Source organism: Castor canadensis, chromosome 2 (genome assembly GCF_047511655.1).
Source record: "Castor canadensis chromosome 2, mCasCan1.hap1v2, whole genome shotgun sequence".
NCBI lineage: Eukaryota > Metazoa > Chordata > Mammalia > Rodentia > Castoridae > Castor > Castor canadensis.
Genome location: NC_133387.1, coordinates 128,949,238 through 128,974,993, shown reverse-complemented (window position 1 = coordinate 128,974,993; position 25,756 = coordinate 128,949,238). Strand labels below are relative to the sequence as shown.

Below are 25,756 nucleotides of genomic sequence, written 5' to 3'. Positions count from 1 at the left end.
GTTTAAAACAAATGCCCTTTGTCTTAAAAGCAGACATAATATTTTCTGAGCTTTATCATTTGCTTTATGATTGTTGCTGTCATTATAATTCCCTCCGTTTTGAATACAAAACATCACAGACTCACTGGGTCCCATCATATGCTTGCTATCCTAAGCTAGGAGGGCACAACTCCAAAGGATGCTCTTGTTGAAACTATAACTGAATGGTTTATTACTTTCTAATCACCAACCGTGAATCAGAAAATCCTCACTGGGAGACAGAAGAGCTGTACAGGTAAGGGTTCTAGCAGTACATTCCTTCGTTCACCATGAGCTTGCCATGTAAATTAGAACAACTCTCATCTCAGAGAGCCTCAATCTCCTTGTCTAGCAAACAGGGCCAATAGTAGCGCCTACCTTAGATTGCTGTGTGAATTAAATGGGAAAATTCAAATGTGAGATTTAGCATACCGGCTGGCAGTTGGTCCATGTTCCATATGGAGTGACTCTTCCTATAGGTCAATTTTAACCAGAAGCTGTACTTAATCTCTGATAGATTTTATCTTAGACCGAATGAAGTCAGCCTTCTCAAAGCTTCTGCCATGCCTTCTCTACCATATATGTGTAAGGCTATTAAAGCATTTGCTCCCCGTTTCAGAGCTGGGACCACCTTCTAAACATTGGTTGGTTTGGAACCCCAGATGAAGCCTTGCACAATCACAGATTATGGAGAAATGAGATGTAGGAGAACAGTGGTGGACCTTCTCGGTTTTTGTTTTGCTTTTTTTTTAATCGCACATCTTCCCACAGCTGCATCCAGAGAAAGAGAAATGGGCACCTGTCCTCTCAGTGTGCTTGTGGGAAAACAGGAGACTTAGAGCTGCCACAGCATCTGGCTGCCAGCCTGAGAATACAGTTGGTACACATGAGAGGGCAAAGCCAAGAGAGTAGAAGGAGAGAGAAAGAGCCCCACCTCCTCCAATTGATAACTTTATTCTTTTTTCGCTTAAACCAATCAAGATTGGGTTTTCTATTCCTTGAAGCCAAAAACACTAACTGATTCAGGGAGGTAGCCTAAAGAAACTTCTGATGCCCAAGTTTGCATGGGCATATAAGCATGATTCCGGATTCCGCCTTCTCTACGATGTGGTCCAGCCATGTCTCCTCGATGTGTCTGTCTCTGAAAATAGAAAAAAGATTCAGAGTCTCTTTTTTCGAAATCTCTTCAAGATTTCCCCAATCTCCTAAACAACCAACAAAACTCACCAAAGTACTCTTTTTTTTTTTGCTTTTGAACGGATGGAATTCAAGGAAAAGATACCATTGTGTTCTGCTTCCATAACCTTAAACCCACAGGTTGCAGGATTGTTGTACTTATTATGTACTTTGAATTTTACATCCTTCGCCTTCTAGAAATCATAAAATGATGTCGAATGGCACCGGGTGTGTGTATAATCCAATGACATGCAATCTAAGTGAAAATAATTATATTTGTTTTGTGGTTTTATGTTCCTATCTCCAGCTGATCAATTTCATCTGATATATGAAACATAAAAGTAAGTTGCTATCTTCAAGCTTAACTTTTCATCTGTATGAGAATAATAAACCAACTTTGCTTCAGCTCTTAGAACCTGGAAAATCAAAATATACAATTAAAATAATCAAAATAAACAATACTCAACTAAAAAAAGTACAACAGCGCACTTTCATAGTACTGAATTGGCTCAGAATTTTCCCACCTATTCTCACCCTGTCTGCCCTAAGCTATTCATGATTTAATCTTATCAGGAGCTCTCAGGATTATGGTTCAGTATTCCTTTGAATAGGCAGTGAGAGAAGAGACCAGGTAATTTTTACTGCCCTAAAATATATAGAACCATAGGTCTGGAGACATTCTTAGATAGTATCTAAGAGGTTAGTCACAGATAATGCCAGAGACGTGCCTAGGGTCATAGCCCAGGAAGTAAGTTGTCTGGTTCCCAAGACAGCATCAGGTACAGTGGCTCTTAAAAGTTGTATGAATGAATACATTACCCAAGTTAATCTGTGAGGTGGCCTTTTGTTGCTTAATTTATCTCCATGAGAGACTCACTATTTCATATCTCAGCTTTATGGGTATTTTTAAAAACTACTTTATGTAATTTAAGATATAGAAAGTGAAGTCACTGACCTCTCTTGCTAATAGAATTCTACTCTCCATAAAATATTAGAAATAAAAAGGGAACCTGTGTACTGATGTAACAGACATTTATAGTATCAGAAGACTAATATGCATCATTATGCAAGAAGTTTAAAAACTTGGATGAAATGGATAAGTTCATATGAAATAATGTATGGAACATGACTCAAAAAGAAACAGCAATTATTAAAGAAATTAGGACTGGAGGTGTGGCTCAAGTGGTAGAGTGCCTGCCCAGCAAGTGCAAAGTGCAAAGCCTGAGTTGAAACCCCAGGAGAGAGAGAGAAAGTGAGAGAGAGAGAGAAACAAAGAAACAAAGAAAGAAAAGGAAGCGAGGGAGAAAGGAAAGAAGAAAGGAAGGAGGGAAGGAAGGAAGGAAGGAGGGAAGGAAGGAAGGAAAGAAGGAAGGAAGGAAGGAGGGAAGGAAAGAAGTAGGGAAGGAAGGAAGGAAAGAAGGAAGGAAGGAAGGAGGGAAGGAAAGAAGGAGGGAAGGAAGGAAGGAGAAAGAAGGGAAGGAAGGAAGGAAGGAGAAAGAAAGAAAAAGAGGCTAATCAGTAATTAAGAATCTTTAGGAGAAGGTCATAAACTCCACCAAGTTTTTTAAAACCAGTAATTTCAATCCTATACTGATTTATCTAGAGAATGCAGTGGGCAAATCCTTCTTAATTTTAATTCATTGTTTAAGGACACTAAAACCTGGTTACAAAATTAGGAAAAGATGATGAAAATTTTAAGAGGAAGAAAGAAAGGAAAAATGAGACGTGACTGGCGATTCTCTCACATCAATGAAAATTCAAAAAAAACTAAGGTAAATATTATTAACCTAAATCTGGTTGTGTACAGTAAAGATAGTATCATAATCAACATGAGTGATATAATCCAGAAACATGAGTACTTCACTATTTGAAATACTATAAATGAAATAGTAACAAAGGAAAAAAGTCATGTTAGATGACATTTAGAAAAGTCATCTAACAAAACTTAACATTTAACTTTTTTAAGTTCTTAATGAACTAGTCACAAGGTAAAAAGAAACTCCCTCAACCTATAGCAGATTATTATCAATTAACAGCAGTAAATAAAACATTCCTAAGGCATGAGATAATGATGTCACTATTTAAGAATGCTTCTCTTCAAACTTGTCCTGGAGATCTGGTCCTAGATAATGCAATGAGAGCAAAATAGAAGAAAGAGAAAAAAAAGGGAGGAAGAAAGGGGGCAGGGGGAAGGAAGGGAAGCAGAGAGGGAAAGAAATAAATGTCACAGGATTGGGAAGGAAGAAACAAAATGGTCATTTTCTGCAGACAATATTTTTAAAAGCCTAAATTATAGTCAAATTGGTACATGCGAGATGTGAGCCAAAGATCACCAGGGAAACAGTGGAGTTGGGATGTTGGCTATCCATGCAGAGAAACAGAGTAGATTCTTACTTCCCTCTTTCATGCAAAGTCAGTCCCCCATTGATAATAAGATGTGTATAAGAAGAAAAAGCAATTAAATTTGATACAGAATTTCACACAAAACATCTTTATAACTTCAGACTACAAAAGAATCTTTTATACGAGACACAAAAAGCACAAGTCATAAGGAAATAAGGCAAATTAATCTGTAGTAAAATTTAAACTTCTGTTCGTCAAAACACAAAGAAAAATTGAGCCAAGGTTAGAAGAAGATATTTATGATATGGAATTCAGAAAATTAATAATAAGATACTCCAACGAAAATTAGAGAAATGCATAAACAGGAATTTTATAGAGAGGAGGAAATAAGAATAAAGGAAAAGTACATAAGGTGTTCGGCCTCAACAGTGGCTCAGAAAACAAACCTTAAAAACTACAGTGAGCAAGGCCTGCACTCCCAGCTCTCAGGAAACTGAGGCAAAAGAACCGTGAGTCTGGGACTAGCCAGGAATACAAGGTGAGTTCAAGGCCAGCATGGAACATATAGCAAGACCTTGTCTCAAAAAAAAAAAAAAAAAATTTCCCTTTCTACATTCACTAGATGATAGTTTGGTGAAGAAGGGAGAGGAGTACAAAAAGATTACCAGGTATTAAAATAGGAAGGTGTGGATATTGCCAGCAGAAATGTAAATTAGTACAAATAATTCACATTATCTTGGAAAATTGAATGTGTAACCAAAACAATATGAAAAACACACAAGCAAAATAAAACGATATCTTGTTGAGGGATGCAAAGCAGTGCAAGCATCCCTGGGTGCCACAGGATTCCTTAGAGATACCACAACACATTGGTCCTCAAGTCCCTTAAATAAAATGATGAAATATTTGCTTATAAACCTATGCACATCTCCCATAGACTTTTTTTTTTTTTGAGACAAGTTCTCTTTACTTAGCCTGGGCTGGCCTTGAACTTTCAATCCTCCTGCCCCAGCCTCCCTTGTCTTTACCATACACTTTAAGTCAGCTCTAGATTACATATAAAACTTAATGCAATGTAAATACCACATAAATAGTTGTTATACTATGTTGTTTAAGGAATAATGACATTGAGAAAAGCCATATGTATTCAGTACAGACACAATTTTTAAAAAATATTTTCCATTAGAGACGGGTCTAATCTGTAGATGGCTATATATGTGTGTATATATACAGAGAAGCTAATATATATTAAGAACTCATGTAATAAATAACATATATAATTTATACAGTTAATACAAGACATCTAGTTCAGGAATACTCACACTTGGAAACTACTGGCAAAAATTTGAGGATGGTAGTTACTTCGTGGGGAGGAGGCAGAAGTGAAAGAACAGATGGGTACGTGCAATGTTCCCTCTTCTTAAGTTGGGTAGCTGGCTCACAAATGGCCCTCCCATTGTTAAGTTTATATACACTTTTCTATGTAGAAGTATATGACTACAAACAAAAGTGAAGGAGTAATAATTAGTGCTCATTAAAAACAGAGCACTATGATTACAAGGGTGGAAAATACAAAGAGGATGAAGAAGACATCATTACAAAGCTCATATCAGAAATCCTTGGTTTCTGAGAAGCAGGAAGTGGGGTCACCTGAAAGCAAGAGAGATGAGGGTAGCTAGGGGATTCTGAGGGGCTTGCCGAGAAAGGAGGAAGGAAGAAAGAAATTGAAAAAGGTGAGAAAAGAAAGGGATGGGGGAAAGGAGGGGAGAAGAGAATGAGTCATTTTCCTCCAAGCAATGAGTCTCTATAGAAAATGAACAGCATCAGGAGAACAACTGAAGTTGAGAACATGAGTGTGAACTGAATGTACTCAGGACTTCTACCTTCAAAATTGAACTATTTAGCCAAAACTGAAAATGATTAAAGTTTAAGATGGAGACTGTCATGGAGGTTATGTCAAAAAGTTCAAAAAGTGAGAGAAGTTTTCAGATATTCCCTTAAATATGTATATATTCTTTGACCTATTTCTAAGAATTTGTTTTAAGAAAAGAATTCTGAGTTTAAAAAAAAAAACAAAAAAACTTATTCACAAAGATAGTCATCATAGAAGTTTATATAAAAATGAAAAAGCATATAAATAAATTTAATGCCTATGCTAGTTAGCTTTTTGTCACTAGAACAAAATAACTGAGATAATTAACTTATAACAAAAATGGCTTGTTTTAGTTCACAGTTCTGGGTGTTTCAGTTCAAAATTGGACAAATCCTTTGCTTTTGAGCCTGTGGTGAGGTAACACCTCACGGCAGGAGTGCATGACTCAGCAAAACCACTCATCCCACAAAAAAGAGAGGAAGGGGTTGGAGTCACATAGTTCCCTCAAAGTGCACCCCAGTGAAAACTGGTTAGCAGTCTGCAAAAAACTGAAACTAGATCCATGTATATCACCCTATACCAAGATTAACTCAAAATGGATCAAGGATCTTAATATCAGACCACAAACTTTAAAGTTGATACAGGAAAGAGTAGGAAATACTCTGGAGTTAGTAGGTATAGGTAAGAACTTTCTCAACGAAACCCCAGCAGCACAGCAACTAAGAGATAGCATAGATAAATGGGACCTCATAAAACTAAAAAGCTTCTGTTCATCAAAAGAAATGGTCTCTAAACTGAAGAGAACACCCACAGATTGGGAGAAAATATTTGCCAGCTACACATCAGACAAAGGACTGATAACCAGAATATATAGGGAACTTAAAAAACTAAATTCTCCCAAAACTAATGAACCAATAAAGAAATGGGCAAGTGAACTAAACAGAACTTTCTCAAAAGAAGAAATTCAAATGGCCAAGAAACACATGAAAAAATGCTCACCATCTCTAGCAATAAAGGAAATGCAAATTAAAACCACACTAAGATTCCACCTCACCCCTGTTAGAATAGCCATCATTAGCAACACCAACAACAACAGGTGTTGGCGAGGATGCAGGGAAAAAGGAACCCTCTTACACTGTTGGTGGGAATGTAAACTAGTACAACCACTCTGGAAAAAAATTTGGAGGCTACTTAAAAAGCTAGACATTGATCTACCATTTGATCCAGCAATACCACTCTTGGGGATATACCCAAAAGACTGTGACACAGGTTACTCCAGAGGCACCTGCACACCCATGTTTATTGTGGCACTATTCACAATAGCCAAGTTATGGAAACAACCAAGATGCCCCACCACTGACGAATGGATTAAGAAAATGTGGTATCTAGACACAATGGAATTTTATGCAGCCATGAAGAAGAACGAAATGTTATCATTTGCTGGTAAATGGATGGAATTGGAGAACATCATTCTGAGTGAGGTTAGCCTGGCCCAAAAGACCAAAAATCATATGTTCTCCCTCATATGTGGACATTAGATCAAGGGCAAACACAAGGGGATTGGACTTTGGGCACATGATGGAAGTGAGAGCACACAAGGGAGGGGTGAGGATAGGTAAGAAACCTAAAAAATTAGCTAGCATTTGTTGCCCTTAACGCAGAGAAACTAAAGCAGATACCTTGGAAGCAACTGAGGCCAATAGGAAAAGGGAACCAGGAACTAGAGAAAAGGTTAGATCAAAAAGAATTAACCTAGAAGGTAACACACACGTACAAGAAATTAATGTGAGTCAACTCCCTGTATAGCTATCCTTATCTCAACCAGCAAAAACCCTTGTTCCTTCCTATTATTGCTTATACTCTCTCTTCAACAAAATTAGAGATAAGGGCAAAATAGTTTCTGCTGGGTATTGAGGGGGTGGGGGGGAGAGGGAGGGGGCGGAGTGGGTGGTAAGGGAGGGGGTTGGAGCGGGGGGGGGGGGGGGGGAGAAATGACCCAAGCCTTGTATGCACATATGTATAATAAAAAAAAAGTGCACCCCAGTGATCTAAAAACTCCCACTGGACCCCACTGTTAAAGATTCCACCATTTCCCAGTTGGGCCACCCTAGGCACAAGACTTAGACATGGAGAACATCAGGAGACATTTAACATTTAAACCACAGCAGTGGCCAGTAAGAGTGGGATGGAAAAAGTAATTTATGATATTTAATTTATTTGATGACATCTATTCAAGTTGATGGTCATAAAGAATTTAATACTTGAATAGGATACAAATTTTATGCAAATTATAAGTGCATAAAAGGAACTATTGACAGAAAAAAATGCAAAGAAATACATTAAATTTTGGCAATAACTGTATTTGCATTCTTTGCATAGGACTGATTTTTTTCTTTTATCTACTTTTCTGCCTTACCATATTATCGTAAGTAAGTATATATTACTTGCAAAACAGAAAAAAGTATTAAAGGATACATTTCTTAATGTGTTATTGGGTACAGGATAGAGTAAATTGGGATCTGACTAATAGACCAACAGAAAATAATCAAGAAACCAAGGAAGAAAAATAAGAGCCAAGATGAAGAATGGGGAGTTTATTTTAATTGAGGACAAAGATTTGTGTGGTAGAACAGGAAAACATTGAAGCTCTACATTTAAGACATTGAAAGAAATTTTAAATTCTACCTTGTAGCCATAATTATGGGTAGCTAAAATGGAAATGCATGGATGCATACACACACACATACACACACACACACACGTATACACATAATCAATGTGAATGGGATTGATTTTGAGATATAGGATGAACCACAGAAAGACAAAACCAAGTGGAATGATCAGGGTCAGTGGTGAAGAGCAGCTTGAACAAGAATTAGCCAGGACTGAATAGCTGTGTAGTTTGGAATTCAAAGACGAGACATCGATATTTGGTAGCCTTAGTGTGGTAAAGTAATGATACTCAGGCATCAGTATCACTGAGATGGGAATGACCAGTGTTGTGAGGAGTATGTAGAAGAACCTGTGTAAGTTGTACTATGTTTGCTAACATGTCCATTTGTATATGAATGCATGCTAGGTTTGGAAATAAATGGCCCTAGTCTATGTTTCTTCTGCAGACATAGATTTCCATTCATTTTTCAAACTAAATATTTATATCTCAAATAAGCCTGGCTGAATTCATTATATAAATAAGGCCAAATTGTACATTAACGTAATCTTCTCCTGAGGTGACATTTCCAAGGAGTCTGTGTATAATATCACCTTTCAAATTTATCCACTGTTTTTCTATTATACACTCTAGTCACCAGAGGGAACATTTATATTTGTCTTCATTCCACATGTGCCTCAACCAACCTGTTGCAAAAAAGTGAAATGCTTTTGTTTATCACAATATTTATATTAGCAAAAGCTAAATACTAATAAATTTCTATCATCAATAACGTGGAAGCATTTAGAAGGCTAAAATATAGTTGGATTGAGACATACTGCTCTTTGCTAAAATGTAGACCTAACTCAGGAAAGCCTCCACTCTTAATTCCCCAACCCCACTCATTCCCTTCAAGGTTCCCATAAACTCTGTTTATAAACAGAGTTTATACACACACCTACCTCTTCTTCCTATTGACTAAGAATGTACTTGATTATTCTTCATATGTCAACAACTGTAAAGTTTTGGGGAGATGTTGTAACTTGATAGATATTTCTCTGAATGATTGAAATGAAAGTAAGAATTAATGATTGAACAGTTTTCATTACTGTGTTAGTGTTATCAAATTTCAGAATGTCTGTGGGCAAAGAGTTGGTGTTCTGTTCCTCTATAACTTCCTAACACAGTTATACTGTTTATATATAATCTAGACTGCTAATCTAAAAATCAGCCTTTATTTGAAAATTAATTCTGATATACCCCATGGGTCCATAGAAAACTTATTATGCCTCCTAGTAAAACTTCTAATCTGTGCTCATGCATTTGTTTTGAACCTATCAAGTACATGTTGCTCCCATGTTACGTACCCATTCCATTCTTAGTGAAATCACTGGATTCTAATTTGCCACAACGTGGTCTATTTCAGCAGTAATTTAGCAGAGACAAAGCTGATGGTAGATGGAAAGATACTTATTACCTCCTGCCCCTCTGCCTCTGCATGATCTAATGCTTTTCCAACGTCAATGAAAAAAAGTCTCCCCCTCCTTCCCTTGTATGTTTTGCTCAAAAAGATACTATAGAAAGAGCAGTGAACTCCGAGCCACAGTCCAGGGATCTGGTCCCAGGGTTGTTACTGCTTTGAGTTAATTAGACATCGAAGTCGTGCTTTGTGTTTTCATTTCCTCACATATAAAAAGAGGGAGCTGCACCAGATAATGATTGTAAAAACAACTTAAAGTCTTATTTATTCAGCTTTTATTGCAGGTAAAGAACTGCAGTATGTGCTTTATATGCATTATCTCATTTAATTTTAATCCTCCAAACACATTTATAAGGTGTATCAGTTGAAGTCCAGCAGTAAACAGATGGGACATATCAAATTGGGTAACTTGAGAAGGGCTTAGTAAAGAACATATATTTAAATGGTATGGGTAGGGTGTTAAGAAACCACAAGGGGGAAGTGTGGTGCCCAAAGATAGCAGCAGTGGGACCTGGTTACCTGAACCCAGAAGGGGAAATCTGAAAAGAGAGCTGCTCAGAGTGGCTGGGGTGCAGCCAGCCCCCTGTGACCCTAGAAATCAATACCCAGAACACACTCTGCCCATTCTAAAACAACTCAACAAGAAGAATGGCTAAGGTACTATTCTCAAACCACCCATGCCAGCCTTCAGGATGGAAAAAGTAAAGAATAGACCTGGAGGGCCAACTGAAGACATTCAGTAATATCAAATACTGGTTTTCAGGTTTAACGCATAAGGTTAATAAGGTCCAAAGAAGTTAGATAAGTCACAGCCAACAAAAGTAAAGACAGACAAATGGGATTATATCAGATCAAGAAGGTTCTACACAGCAGAGGAAAGTAAAGTCAACAGTCAAGAGAGGACCTCTGGAATGGGAGAACATTCACAAACTTTGTCTGACAGGAATAAATATACAGGATATATAGGGAATTCAAAATAGCTTAGCACAAGAAAAACCCCAGAAATAAACCAACTAACAATGGGCTGAAGACCTGAATTGACATTTTTCAGAAGAAGAAACACAAATGACCACCAAGTTTATGAGAAAATGTTTACTATCATGAATCATCAAGGAAATACAAACCAGAACCACAATCAGCTATTATCTACCCCCAGTTAGAATGTCTAATATTAAAAAGACAAAAATCACAAACACTGGCAAGGATAGAGAGAAAGAACCCTTGCACACTGTTGGTGGAAATGTAAATTAGTACAGCCATTATGGAAAAGAGTAGGGAGATTCCATTAAAAACTAAAAAGGGAACTACCAAATGACCTAACAATTCCACAACTGGGTATGTATCCAAAGGAACTGAATTCATCCTAACAGAGAGATGCCTGCAGTCCACAGTTACTATTGCACTCTTCCCAATAGCCAAGATATGGAGTCACCCAAGGTGTCCATCAGTAAATGCATGGATAAGGAAAATGTGGGGTATATGCACAATGGAATGTTATTTCCACCATAAAAAAAGAAATCTTATCATTTACAGCAACATGAATGAAACTAGAGGTCATTAGATTAGGTGAAATAAGCCAGCCACACAAAGACACGTGCTACATGTTCTCAGTCATTTGTGGAAAGTAAAAAGTCAATGTCATAGAAGCGTGGAGTAGAATAGTGGTCACCAGTGCCTAGGAAGGGAAGTGGGAGAGGAAATGAAAGGAAATTAGAAAAGGACACCAAATCACAGTTACTATGGGCTACTATTGTAAAATAGTAAAAATAGATATAAAAATATAGATATAATATAAAAATATAAAAAATAAAAATATAAAATTAAATATAAAATTTAAATATAAAATTAAATATAAAATTTAAATATAAAATATAAAATATAATTTTTATATAAAAATATAGATATAAAAATATCTATGATATTTTTCAAAATAACTATAAGAGTATAGAAGTTTCCAACATGCAGAAATGATTAATGTTTGATGAGATGAAAGTGCTTATCATGCTGACTTGATCATTATACGTTGTGGATATGTATCAAATTATTATACTGAACCCAATAAAGATGTACAAGTATTATGTCTCAATTAAGAGGGAGAGGTTGGGTGATTTAAGACCACACAATTAGCACAGGATAGACCCAGCATTCAGCCTCTATCTAACACACTCCAGAGCCTGGCTCCTGAGTGCTCCCCACTAATCCTTCCAGGATTAGAAATGTCCTCAGAAGGGACCAGAGTCAGCTATGTCCCTCAGAGATGTTTGAATGAGATGTTTCTCTACTTAGAATGTGAGCATTGCAGAAACCTCAGCTACCCTTGAAAAGCTAGTGGTCTGTGTGATTATGTCCCCATTCAGAACTATGACTTGTATCCTGACAGGTAATTTTGATTCGTTACTCTCAGTGAGACACTGATAGGGAAAAAGTTGTTAGAGGAAGGGAGACACTGCCATTTTACTATTTAAAAAAATCAGTTTCTTCCAACATGCTCTCCAAATTAAGCCAAATTAAGGAATTTTTCTTTTCCAAAGAGCCGTCAAGTGTACAGTAATCCCTCTTATTTGAGATTTTGCTCTCATCAGCTTCAGTTTTCCATGGTCAATCACAGTCCAAATATATTAAATGGAAAATCCCAAGACTGAACAATTCATAAGCTTTACTACTTTATCATTCATAATTTTTATTAAAGCACAGTTTATGTTTGTTCTGTTTCATTATTGTTGTTATTGTCTTATTGTGCCTACTTTATAAATTAAACTGTATCATAGGTATATATGGACAGGAAAAAAACAGAGCGTTTATAGGGCTCAGTATTATCCATGGTTTCAGGCATCCGCAGAAGTCTTGGAATAGCCCCAGGGGAGGGGGTTATGTATAACTTTGTTTGGGATGGGGTGGGGATTGTGGGGGGACCTGCTGATGAGGTGTTCCGATTTCATGTACCGGGTTAGAATACAGACCACCACTGGGCTGAATGCAGAGGTAAACTGGAAACCTAATGCAGCAGGCTGGAGAAGTGGGAAACACTACAAGATGTTTAACTGAAGTGAAACCAAAGCTAGTATTAAACATATTCTTCAATATCCCTTTGAGGGCCCTTAAGATAAGAAGAGGAAATTCTCAGAGAATGAGTAATCAGAGGCTGTTAATTACTCTTCATGTGAGAATTAAATCTGCTTAAGAGGGAAGACTGTTGTAATTATCTGAGGTCAAGGGGCCCATTCCCAATCTGTCTGCTCCTCTGTCAAATAGAGATAAAAGTCCCACTCAGGACTCAGTAATGGGAAACTTCCCGAACAAGCGCTTCCTGACGTACAAACAGGTTGTCGTCCAACAATGTCTGTAACTAAGGGAAGGTGAACCAACTCTTCTAAAAGCAAGAGTGTTACAAACTATGTCTCAGGACCTCAGTAACCTACAACACCTATTTAAATCCAGAACCCACCTGAGCAAGAGATGCAAAAATACTTCTTACTATGAAGCAAACAAGTGACAACCCTAGGAACTGGGTGCTCCCTGTCCCAGGTCAGATCCTCAACCTGGCTTTGTTATCCCCAGCCTCTAGGTGACTGCAACTCCAACACCATGGATCCTGAGTTTCAAGAAGGCTGGAGTGCGGTGGCAGGCTCAGCCTCCTTCAATATTAACAGGATTTAAGAAGTTGTGGTGATGAATCACTGATTCTTCAAGAAGTCATGTGTATTTTTGTTTGTTTTTTACACCACAGTGGGGATAAGAAGTAGAAGGGTGACATTTTCATTTAATTCTTTTAAAAGCTTCCAAATTTTAGCAGAATATCTGCTGATAAGTCATGAGGTACTCTGAGTTAAAAAACAGGGTAATTTAAATGCCTCTTCATAGGCCAAGGCAGGCCCCAGTAGAATGTTCTAAAGGAATGTTCAGTTTGGGACTCAGTTTTAACTAGCTGGTCGCTACAAAAATGACAGTTGACTCCTCAAAGAAAATCTCTCCAAATCCTGCCTACTGGACATCTTTTTCAGAGAAAAATGAATTTCCTGACATTGCATCCTAGCTAAGCAGGACCTTATAGATTGTGTGATGGTAAACAGCAGCTTGCTCCTGTCTTGGCAGTCAGTGAACATGGGGACAGGATGGAACAAGGGGAAGGAATTTCCAGTTACAGATGGGAGCCAGTGTTAAGAGATCCCCTATTCAAACTGACCCTGCGTGTGTAAAAGTCAGCTTCTACTCTATGAGAGATGGGGGGTGCGGGAGTGGAGGACTCATTAAACAACAGTGACCTTAGCCCCAAGTTAGTAATTCCCCGACTGGCCAAAGGTTGAGGTACCTGATAAACCTTTCTTTTAGGAAAGGTCAGTATTGTGGGAGAATGTGAAGAAGGGAGAGAGAGAGAGAGAGAGAGAGAGAGAGAGAGAGAGAGAGAGAGAGAGAGAGATGCTTTTCTTCCCCCAGGAATTCACCCGCCCTTGGGCTTGTTGCTTTGTTTATGCAAAGTTAACCCGGCTGAAACAGAGGGAAAGAGCTGAGATCCGCACGCTAAGGAAGGCAAAAATAATTTTTAAATTTTAAATGAAATTGTACACACACTCCTTCGGGCCGGGGCAACCCCAACTTGCAGACTTTAAAATGAAAACACGCCGAGGAGGGGGGAGGAGGGAGGCCCCGGCAGCCTCGGGGAGCGCTGTCGGTGACCGTAGGAGCTCTGGCGAATATCAGGTTCGGATTAGTGACAACTCAGAAGTCACGCCGGCGGCTGGGGGAGGGAAGTTTGCCAAGGTCTCTGAACTCGACGCGGGAGCGCGCAGCTCCCCGTGGCGCCTGGCTGAGCGGGGCGCACGCGGGGAGGCAGCGCACTGTCCCCGCCCAGAGATGGAGTTTGTCCGCGATCATAAAATGGGAATTGATTATTCCAGCCACCCATTGATTAGGGAAGAATGCTTACTGCAGCAGCGGGGGAAAGGTTAAGAGGAAATTGACCTTCTTCCTAGGTGACATAAAGTCATTAGGTAAATGAGATATTCACACAGGAGTTTTCAAAGGTCAGGCTCAATTTTTACTTGGAGCCTGAAGTGGGGACTGGAGCTTCGGCTTATGGCGGGGACCTCACTATCCGAAACCCCAAGACCCACCCGGATGCACAGAACTCTTGCTGCGCGGGCCAGGGGCTGGGGACTGGGGGTGGGGGTGCCATTGTCTGGAGAGGGTGGCACTGGAGTTAGTGGGGACCTGCAGCCCCCAGGTGGGCACCTCCGCCGGGTCCGGGGCGTCCCCGAGGGTGGCTGCGCCGGGGTCCCTCTGCGACTCGCCAAGGAATGTAGCGCAAAGCGGACGGTGAAAACCGCGTTCCCAGCAGAACCCACCTCGTCTCGCAGAGGAAAGTGTCTTTTTTTTTTTTTTTAAGGAGAGAGTGAGAGATATATTTATGCACATATTTATCCCTCTAATTATAGGAATTAATCCTCTTACTTAGGACTAAAAGGTAACGTCGAAGGACGTCCTTTTCATGTGGAAAAGCGCCATTTGTGCCTCACATTCAGCCTGATTAAGGAATAATTGTTGTTAAACGCTTTACAAGAGGAAAGTGTTTAATTGAGGGGCATTCGTAATTTTACGGCTTAGTACAAAATTAAACGTAATTAAAAACTCAGAAATTCCGACTGATTTTCCAATTATTTTTATTGTCTGAGCTAATTGTTACACAAGGGTATCACTTCTTTCCAAAGGCATTTAAAAAAAAAAAAAAAGGCAACCATACCTTTGCAAATATTCGCAGGGAGGCGACCTCCCGGGCGCCGTCTCCAGGTGCCAGCCAGGGAAGGGTCTGGGGCCCCGAGGACGGCCCCCCTTCGGCCGCGGTAATTAAGCCTCGCAGCCCGCTCCGCGCCCCCCGCAACACCTTGGGATGTGAGAACTCGCTGGCAGTTTTCTTCTGCTGATCATTACTGCAGAACGCGAAGGCTTTCTAGAAGGCTGGTGAATTTCTTGAAGTAACACTTGTCATACAAGCAGGGAGATTTTTTAAAAACCTGAGTAAACACGGCTCTCTGGGGGGCATCTCCTCCATGCCTCTGCCTGCGGGAGGGAGGGAGGGAACGAGAAAGCGCCGGGACCCAAACACCCAGCGCAGGACGTTCAGAAACGCACTCGCGAGGACGTCGGCAAACTTTGCACCGTATTTATTTATTTATATTTATTTATTTATATTTATTTATTTAGCAAAGATGGCCATGCAAAAGCTTCCCCAGTGAGATTCTGGAATATATATATATATATGCTGGAATTGACGGCATAAAGCCAAGCTATCTTTGTATGTGTAACTTCTTTTAATGTCCAAATAGACTTATTTAAATACATTAAAAGTTGTATGAAAAGTGCTTCACTGTTAGGGAAACAAAAACACATCCTCACAGCTGGTCCACAGGTGGTCCTGTCTTCCTATCGCTGTTGGAGGGAATCCTGGGGGGCGGGGGGAATGAAAAACAGAAAATTAGGTAGAATGTGAATTTATCAATTTAAATTAGTCTAGCCTAATTAGTCTAGTGGGCAATGGAATATTTGTTTCAATAGAAGAATTTAATTTCTCTGGGATGTTTAGGGCTTTCTGTCTGCCTTTCCAATCCACACCCCAGAAAATAAATGATGGCCTCTGATCGGCTGTGCCAGGTGAAAATGGGGTGATTCAAACTGTCAATTCTGCTTCCAACTTGTGTCTTTCCATTGAGTTCAAAAGCTTTTAAAGGTAAAACGTGCTGATCAGGTATATATATATATGTATTATGTCCTTTTTTACCATCGCGGCTTTTAGGTAAAAAGAAAAAAGTATTTGTATTTCCGAACTCATTTTCCTTGGAAGACTTCAATCTTCCAGGTACTTTGATGATGGACTCTGACGCCTGTGAGAACCCATCAGCCTGGTGGAGTCCCGGTTCACCCGAGGGTGGTCAAGGAGGAATGGTGAAATCTCTTCTTTCCCGTTTTTTTCTGCCCCAACTGGTATTTTTGGAGCTAGGACATGGCTATTTAAAACTGATGGTTTCCAAGCATTTCAATATATCTCGGAGAAAAGGTTAGGATAAGCAGATTGGGCAGAAAGGAGGAAGTGTCTCTTTGAAAGTCAGAAATGGTGAAAGAGACATGTAATCCGTCGTGGAAAATTGAATAAAAGAGGCAATGCACATTTTAGCTTAGGCAAAGATTGCTGAATCCTTTGAAGAAACTGACATGGATTTTCCAGAGATGGGGTGGGGGCGGGGGAATCCTAGGGTGGGCATTTTATGTAAATGAGCAAATTCGAAATGTAGCACAAATCCAGTACAGTAAAACTGACAGTTCTGACAGTATTGACAACATAAATATATGTTTGAACATTGCACTTTCAGACACTTAACCGATGAAGCAATAAAAAAAATTCGACTACAATATTTCAAATAATCGACATTGATGTTTTGATATATCATTTTTATACTCTGAATCGATCTATCACTCTCGGGCTGGTCAATTTTAAGTAAAAATGGGCTGCAATTATTTGCACCTTGGCTAATGATAACCTAATAACTGTTCCCAATTAATTACACCCAAACTGTGCTTTCTTCCTTCAGCAATGGGGGAGAGGGGTCAATTCTTGGGGAACAGAGCTTGTGATGGTGTCATCCTCCCCCCCCCTCCCCTTTCCACGCGTATTTTTGTCATTGGGGGGGTGGATTTGGAAAGATTCCTTTGGTTAATCACAGACACACAGGCAAAGTTCCTATGACCTGAAGTAGCCCAATAGGCCTGTATGAGGGATATGGTCCTTAGTTTTATTCTGAAAAGTCAAAACCAAATCTTCAAAAACACAGGCATAACTCTCCCTCAGGCCACAGGCCACATGCCCTTCTCAGCGTGTCAAGAAGTCAAGAACAGGATGGAAGACTTGCTCACAGGGAGGACTGGAGATTTCTCTCATGCTGAGTGTGTGTGTGTGTGTGTGTGTGAGAGAGAGAGAGAGAGAGAGAGAGAGAGAGAGAGAGAGAGAGAGAGATTTTAATACAACTCCTTGTCCATCGAAAACACCTAGCTGGAATTGAATCTCTCCTTTGGTCCCTGTCCCCTCTGCCCTCCTCACGCACAGCCGAGTGCTTGAAGGTTACTGGGGGGAGGGGAAAGCCACAAAAAAACGGGGAGGGAGGAGTGGAAAATACCGCACCCCCAACGCTGGCTTCCTCCTGCAATGTCTGTGAGGTCTCTCTTTGCTATGCGGGTTTTCAGAGAGCTTTCTTACTCCTACTTTTCTTTACCACTCCTCTCCAGATTTGGTGCGTGTAGGGGGAGGGAGAATGTAAAGGATAAAACTGGTTAATTGCAGAAAAAGAATTTACAGACACAGGATGCTGACTCCAGCGGTCCATTGAGAGCTACAGCCCGAGAGGCCACCGCAGACCGCGGGCACTTCTTCCTATCCCTCTCCCAAAGCCAGGCGCCGCGCCCAGCGGTTTCCACCCGGGAAGCCCCGACCCTTCCTCAGACCACTCTAGGACTCTGGCCCCCTGACCCAAGACCCAGGTGTACGCCATCAGCAGGGAATTTCAGTGTCTCCTTTCTTTCCTGCAAAGTTCACAAGTGTAATTTTAAGCCCTACCCAACCACCGCCCGCGGAGACCCTGGGGCTTCGGCAACAAGTTTAGCGACAAGAAGGTGTTCATCAAAGGCAAAAGATGCGTAGGAGCCATGTATGGGCAAGGGTCGGGGTGGGGGAGAGCTCCGCCGACTGCCAGCCCGTCACCTGGTTGCAAGGTGATCAGCCTGTGGCCGGGTCAGTCCAAGCTATCCGCATAGGATGAGGACAATACTAGAAAAAGGGCTAGAGGAGGACAGAAAGGGGTGGAAACAGGAGCGAGAGCGCAGGAGAGACGAGAGACCACCGAGAGAGGAAGGAAGGGAGCGCGGGAAGAAGGAAGACGGCAGAAGCAAGCGCACATCGCGCTTGGAGCCCCGCCAGATAGCGCTAGAGGGCCATTTATTGAAAGCCTTGGAACTTGGAGACTGAAACGGCTCAAATGAGGAGAAATAAGGCAGGGCAAAATCGAAGAAAATACAATTCCACTCCGTCCTATTTAAAAAAAATAAATCAGGATGAGTTATTGGTGTTAATTTGCACAGAGCAAAAACTATAATAGAAAGCCTAAGTGTGAAAAAGGCAAGAATCATAAATAGTAAATAAATAAAAAGAAAAAAACACAAAACAAAAGCAAAAACCAAGCAAAATAAAACAAGTCACTTTCCCTCCTTTGACCCCAGCTAGGAAGAAGTGTGCAAAGTTAAGAGGTAAGGAAGTGAATGGAATTCTTTCTACCCTGACAGGGTAGAAAGGCTGGGAAGGTCAAGAACAGTTCACAAGGATGAGCCGAGGTCTGCTGAGAAGGGATGTTTTAAAAGTAATAGATGGCTCCAAGGGGTGGGGTGGGGACAAGCACGTTATTGGAAATGCCAAATAAAATATATATCAAAAATTCCAACTGTCAACCAGCAGGTCTGGGGCAGAAGACAGCCTCTCTGCCTTTGTCCCAACAACACTGGACTCAGGGTTGCAGAGGATAATTCAGAGATACTCTGGAAAGACTGAGAAAAGACAGACTTCAAAATTCCAGTTTCCTTTAGAACTCAAAGAAAAGTGCTTGGGGTGGAGAGAGAAAACCTGGAGGGGAGAGGAGGAGGAGGAGGAGGAGGAGGAGAGAGAGAGAGAGAGAGAGAGAGAGAGAAATGTAAATATGTTTAGCCCTTGTATTTGCTCAGTTCAGAAATGTAAGTAAATAAGCTTCTTTCATAAGGTACTTTAAAGTATCGACTTGATACTATCCTAAAATCCCTGGCATCTCTCATGTCTTGCCTCTTATTTTAATTCTGTCTTGCCATGTACCTTTAGGAAACTTTTTCATATCAAAAGATGCATGCAGATCAGATCTTTCTTCCAAACCAGTGAGTAGAACCTCCCTAAATAAAAATTAATCTTATGGAGAACAAATACAATCTCCTTAATACAAAATATTCCAAATCAAAAAAGTAACTAAAGTTACAAACAAGATTAAGGTTGGATTTATGTGCTCCTTTACCAAAGCACCAATTGTTCTAACAGTTGTAAGAAGACAAAAAGGATTTAAATCTGGTGATTTTTTTTAATATGCAGATTAACACTTTGGACCTCACAGTTCTAAGAAATTTGGAGTTATTTCTGCAGGGGATCTACAACTCTCTAGGCAAAAAAAGAAGAAAAAAAAAAAAAAACAAGAGAAAGATAAAAAGAAACAGTCACATGATATCTTTAAGGAGTATGGGCAAATTCACCTAAAAAGAAGTCTCAGTTTATAAATGCTCATTTCAAATTAACAACTCTCCATAAAGCCAATGCCACCATTGGGGATTATATTATTCTTTTTAAATCCTAAATGTTACCTATAATAGCATTCCATGTTGGGAGGGGGAAGAACAGGAAAAACAGAAAAGGAGCCGTTTTCAGGGATGCTTCAATAAGAAAGCAGTGATTAAAAACAGACTCTTAAATTTGAGAGGCCAGATTCCCCCTCCCATTCACCCCAACCCCCTGGTCCCCTCCCTTTCACCTCCTTTTTAACGCAGTGCCCCCACCCCCTCTCCAGAGCTAAGTAGCTGATTTGGGATTCTGAAGAAATAGGTTTCACCGTCCATATTTGTTCAGGGGCACTTGTAAAATGCGATTTGTAGAGGGTCTTTAGCCTTCTGATTGTCTTTGAATTGTTTTTACTGAAACAGATCTTTTGCAGTTAATGAGTCCCCACGCAGCTGGACAGCTCCTCTCCGACACTGAGAACTCTAACCCCAAAATGACCCCAATTTGACACCGCAAGATGAAATTTTACCGCCTGTTAAAACCATTTCCAGCCCGGGCAGAAGGAGCTGACTGTTGACTGAGGTGTGTGCCGCCTCCTGCGACCCCCATCTCTCGCCTGTCTCTGGGGCCTGTTCCACCTATTTTCTCTTCACCCCAAATGTGGGAGAGCAGATGAGCCTGGCAGCCGGAGCAGACAGGCCAGGGCTGAAAGCAGTACATCCCCAAAGCTGGAAATCAGAAAGCAGGGGTACCCACGGCTGTGGGGTGGCTTCTATTGCATCAGAAAAGTTGGGGTGAGCAACCCTGGGAATTCTTATATATTACAGGAGCCTTTTCTGGCTACATTAATTAAGCACCTGCAAGTTGTTGGTTGTAAGTAGTAGTCCTTTGAAATCATCGGAGTGATTATGCTCCAGTACCCGGCATCAGGTCCATCTCGATTTCCTGAATGATCTACCACACTAGGATTGCTATTTTAAACTAACAGTTTGAGAAATGGCATGCAACTGGGTAAGTGAAAAAAAATATTTTTAGTTGCAAGGAATTCAGGGTCTTCCTTAACTCGAGGTGAATTTCAAAAGCACACAGATGTCCTCCAGAAGAGCTGTCCTCTTAACACACACACTTAACTAAAAATCTTTGGAACTGAAGATTAATTTTTTTGCAATTCCTAAAATATCATATTCCTCTCCTTCCTCATCGAGTCAGATCGTCTTATTGTTTGATGTATTCAATAAAATGCAAAAGAAGTGACAGAATATTAGAGAGAAAGGAAGGAATTCAGAGTTCACACTTTCCTTCTATCACAAAACCCAAGATTACCACCAGCTAATCAAGCCATGATTAACTTAGCAATTGTTCGAAAATATAGAAATCCTCAATCTGTCTGAATTGTGTTTTCTCAGTTGCACTGGCACCACAGAAGAAACATTAAAAAAAAATGCTAGCAAAGTTTTTCTAATCAAGGCTGCAGAGATGTTAACCCGCTTCGTCAGTATCTCTGTGAATCCGCAGCGGTGGTAAAGAAGCGCTAAGTAGCCACGTAGAACATTTGGACTGCGATGCAGAGGCTCCGCGTGAACTTCATCTTACAAAAAAAGCGTTTATCACGCAGTTTCCTTGAAAAAGAAAAGTAACTGGCGCTTACTTAACACGGACATTTAAAAATAACAATAACCCTACTGGCGAAAGTAAATACCCAATACTGAATTTAAGAACAATTAAAAGAGAAAAATCTGAAAGGTGAGTATAAATTTCTCAGTCAGCGGTACAGGGAACTTGGACCCACCAACATCCACAGCTCTGCCAAGTCGGAAACGCTCGGCAGCGAGACTAAATATTCTCATTCTCTCATTCTCTCTCTCTCTCTCTCTCTCTCTCTCTCTCTCTCTCTCTCTCTCTCTCTCTCTCTCTCTTTCATTTCTCATCTCTCAGGTCCGGCTAAACTGAATTCAGGTAATTTCCACTTGAAATAAAATTCTGGAGACCTTTTTCTTTTCTTTTGGATCTTCCTTTTACTCACCTTTTTTTAATTTGTCGACGAGCAACTCAGCATCAAATGAGAAGGATATTTTTAATCTTGGAGTTCTTCTAGAAAAAAAAAAGGTGGGGAGAGAAGGACCCTCCCCCACCTTCAGGTTTCATGCCTCGGTTCTTTCAGGCTTGAAGCCAGGCCACAAGAAGAGGCGGAAAAACTAGGCTAGACAGTCCCTCGAAACTCCACCATCCCGAGGTCCCTCCTCTGGCCGCCGGGGCAAAACTCTCGGCCGCAGACCTCAGCCCCTGGCCCGGGCGCCGTGGCGCTACGCGCGCCTCTGCCAGAGCCTCTGCGCTCTTTCTTTATATGTGAGGGCCGGTTTCCCGTAGACATCATTGTTATGATGGCTCATTTAATCAAACTGTTTAATTGCTCTGGTAATCACTATCATCATCACAGGTGCTCAATCATTCATCATTTTTGGAGGGCTTTATTGACCTCCGGAGCTCATTCCCCAGCCCTATTAAAACGAGGCCAAATTTCTGCGACTCCGCTTGGAGTCTCTGCAGGCTGCTAGCTTAGCCTAGTTTGTGCCGCCCCGAAATCTTACAGGGAAGTAGAGAAGATGGAAAGGGAGCCAAAAAAAAATTCTCATTTTCTCTCTCTCTCTCTCTCTCTCTCTCTCTCTCACACACACACACACACACACACACACACACACACACACACACACTTTACTCCCCCTAACCACTCCCACCCACCCACCCCCGTCCCCGCGGGAAAGTCCGATTCAAGCGGCGAGCGATGGATACGCTACTTTCTATTTTCCAGAACGGGCTCAGAGTTGGGGAGGGGGTCGCGGCTGCAGAGCAGTCCGTTTTCCATTCTCTGGGCCCGGGACCATGAACCCGAGCCAAAGTGATAAATTGGGGAGAGGGCGCGCTCCCGGCGCGGGGCTGGGCTGGGCCTTCGCAGCCGGGGGGCGGCCAGGGTAGCCGCGCGGCGCGCACTGGGTGACCATGGCTCCGCCCCCAGCTCGGGGCTCAGCTTGATTGACGCACCGCCGCCGGGGAACCCGCTGCGCGGAGGTAAAGCCGGGTGGCACTGCTGCCAGGGATTGGACGGGACCCCGGCCAGAACTAGTTCCCACTAAAACCGTGTGGGGCAGTTACCTTCCTTCCCCGTTCTCCTCCTTTTCCTTTTGGAAAAAGTTCAGTCGGAGCCGGCCCCATCTTTCCCACCCAGCGAAATCTCCCCAGTGCAATTAACACAGCCATTAGCCGGCGTTACCGCGGCCGCGCCGCTGCGCCTCGGGCGAGCACAACAAAGCTGGGCCGGGAGCGCCGGCCGCTCCTCGCAGCGGGTCCCCTCTGTCGCCCTTCTTTTTTTCCTCCCTTTCTCTCCCTCCCGTGCTTCCGAGCTCCAAGTAAGATCCACTCTGGAGGCGCACACCAGCCGCGCGCGCGCGCACACTTACACACCCCTTGGCTACACCGGACAGCCAACATCAAACACCCAAACGACTCCCTCCCCACGTCCTCCTTCCCGACTCGGCCGAGGCTCCCTCAGGCCCTCCCGGGTGGCCCTGGCTGCACGGCTGGGAGGGAATGTGCTCTGAGTTATGCCGACCTCTTCTTGTCCTGGAAAAATGCATGTTGACATCAAGGGTCCTGGATCTGCACGGGGAAGAAAGTGCCACTTAAAAAAAACTCTAGCCCGGCTGTGGTATCATCTGCAGAGCCTGCCGCCCTTGGATGTTAGCGGGAAGACTTCGGGGCCGAGCCGGGGGGACTGCGGAATTAACAGGAACAAAAGCGAGAACGCCATGCCAAACGTCCCTGACACGACACAGTTAGGCAGGAGCCGGGAGTGATGGGAAAATTAACTAGAAGTAAGTTTAAAACGAAAAAGAAGATCTGAGTCTGTACCGTACTTTCCCAGTGGTTTCCTGCACTTTTCCTCTCTGCGCTCTCCTTTCTCTCTCTCTCTTTCTCCCTGGCCCTTTCCCTCTCTTCCCGATTGTGCGCGCGCGCCTGCGTTCTCTCTCTCTCTCTCTCTCTCTCTCTCTCTCTCTCTCTCTCTCTCTCTCTCCTCCTTTCCTTCTCTTCCCAATCGTGCGCGCGCGTGCGTTCTCTCTCTCTTCCTTTCTCCCTCTGCCTTTCCTTCTCTTCTCAACCGTGCGCGCGCAGTGCGTTCTCTCTGCCCTCGCTCCCTCCCTCCCCCACCCCCTCCCTCCCTCCCCCACCCCCTCCCTCCTCTCTCCCCTCCTCTTCCTCCCCCTCCCCCCCGTCCCCTCCGAGGAGCAGCCGGTCGCTGATTTGCTCGGGTCCGCTCGGCTGCAGCCTCCCCTCCCCCCGCCCCCGCCCCCAGCCGGGGCCGTCCGAGCGCACTCGCTGCATATCAGAGGCTCGGCGCGGCGCGCTCCTCCTCGCTCCCGCTCCCACTCCCGGGATGTGTCTCCGCCGCGCGACAGGCTATGGCCACCACGACTTCCGGGTTCCGTCATTTCGTTCTCCCGCCGCCGACCCGCGTCGCCAAACTGAGGCTCTTCTATAAGCCAGGCAGCCGCCAACCTGCCAACACCTACTGACACTCACTCATCTCCCAGAGAGAGAAAGAGAGCGCGAGAGAGCGAGCGCGAGAGAACGAGCGCGAGTGAGAGCGAGCGAGCGAGAAAGAGAGAGAGGGAGAGACAAAATACCTAGCAGGAAAGGGGGGGAGGAAGTCCAATTTTTGCAAACTATTCATTTTTTCTTCATTTTTCTCCCTGCTTTCTTTGAACAATACTTTAAAGAGAGAGGATCCTATTAGAGATACCGCGGGGGCAAAGCTAAAAGAGGGGGGGAGGGGGGAGGAAAAATACAAGCAGCAGAAACCCCTCGCGGAGTTTTACTGGAAGAAAAAAAAACGGGTCTGAAAGATTCCTCCTCTTCATCATCAACCAGCATTCATTCAGTACCTTGACATTCCGGGCTTGATTGACAGCTGGAGTGGCAAAAAGCCATGAAACACGACAGTTCGGTTACATGTGGGCTGCTGACGGGCCGCTCGTAACCTTCAGTTCGGGGGCTTGACAATTTTTTTTCTTCTTTTTCTTCTTTTTCTTTTTTTTTTTTTTTCTAACTGAGAGGAACAGAAGAGAAAGAGGGGGAAAGGAGGACCGAAGAGGAGGAGGTGGGGAGGGGGGAGGAGGAGGAGGTGGAGGAGGAGGAGGAAGATCAGGAGGAGGAGGAAGAAGAGGGGGAAAAAAAGAGAAAAAGAAGAAATATCACAGAAAAAAAAAAACTCTACGTTTTCTTGCCTGGGCTTTTGCCCCCTAAAAAAAAATACCATATTGGAGAATTGGGAGAAGTCTCTTTGGTTTGGAAAAAAAAAAATCTTCAGCCTAGATCACTTTCTTATCCGGACTGGAATATTAAATATACGACACATCCAGGAGTTTATTGGAGCGCAGACTGATGGCGCAAAGGGTAGGTTTAAATCTCCAACACTTACCTAGATATAAATCCTGTCCTAAGAGGGGCCGGCCCCGCTGCGTCCTCTCCCTGCAAACTGCTGCTGCTGCTGCTGCTGCTCCTGCTCCATTGCTAGATGATGGCGGCCAGTATTTTAAAAAATAGCAGCGAAATTATTCATCGGCTTCTTTCCCCCCCGTGCCTCTGCGTGTGTGCGAGTGAGTGTGCGTGCGTGTGTGCGTGTCTCGGCGCGCGTGTTCCAGCGCTGTGCGAGCGGGCGGAGAGCGGGCGCGCGTGAGTGCTGTGTGTGTGCGCGTGCAATTGTTCCACGCTTTCGCCTGGCTCCGGCTTCTTCCCCAGCCGCGCGATCCCTCCGGTTCTCCCGCTGCCGCCGCCGCTGCTCCCGCGGCTCGGGGCGGGCGCGGGCTGAGTAGGAGCCGCCGCCGCCGCCGGGGCCGC

General features: G+C 42.7%; 1 protein-coding gene and 1 long non-coding RNA gene across 9 annotated transcripts in view; one reads left to right on the top strand and one right to left on the bottom strand.

The window, feature by feature from the left end:
• Nucleotides 1-922: 922 nt before the first annotated feature.
• On the bottom strand, nt 923-25,697 carry LOC141420777 (uncharacterized). The gene is made up of 2 exons (XR_012445389.1): nt 25,338-25,697; nt 923-1,159 (listed from the first exon to the last, which is right to left on the bottom strand). It is a non-coding gene; the product is annotated as an uncharacterized lncRNA (long non-coding RNA).
• Nucleotides 23,365-25,756, top strand: part of Meis2 (Meis homeobox 2) — a 202,790-nt gene continuing 200,398 nt past the window's right edge. For 4 of the 8 annotated variants that reach the window (XM_074065622.1, XM_074065620.1, XM_074065627.1 and 1 more), the window contains exon 1: nt 25,046-25,312. In XM_074065622.1, coding sequence (XP_073921723.1) covers nt 25,301-25,312 — 12 coding nt within the window. In that variant the 5' untranslated portion in view covers nt 25,046-25,300. Of the gene's footprint in view, nt 23,734-25,042; nt 25,313-25,756 lie in introns of those variants that run through there. The other 4 variants (XM_074065616.1, XM_074065624.1, XM_074065619.1 and 1 more) reach the window with 3 other exon arrangements.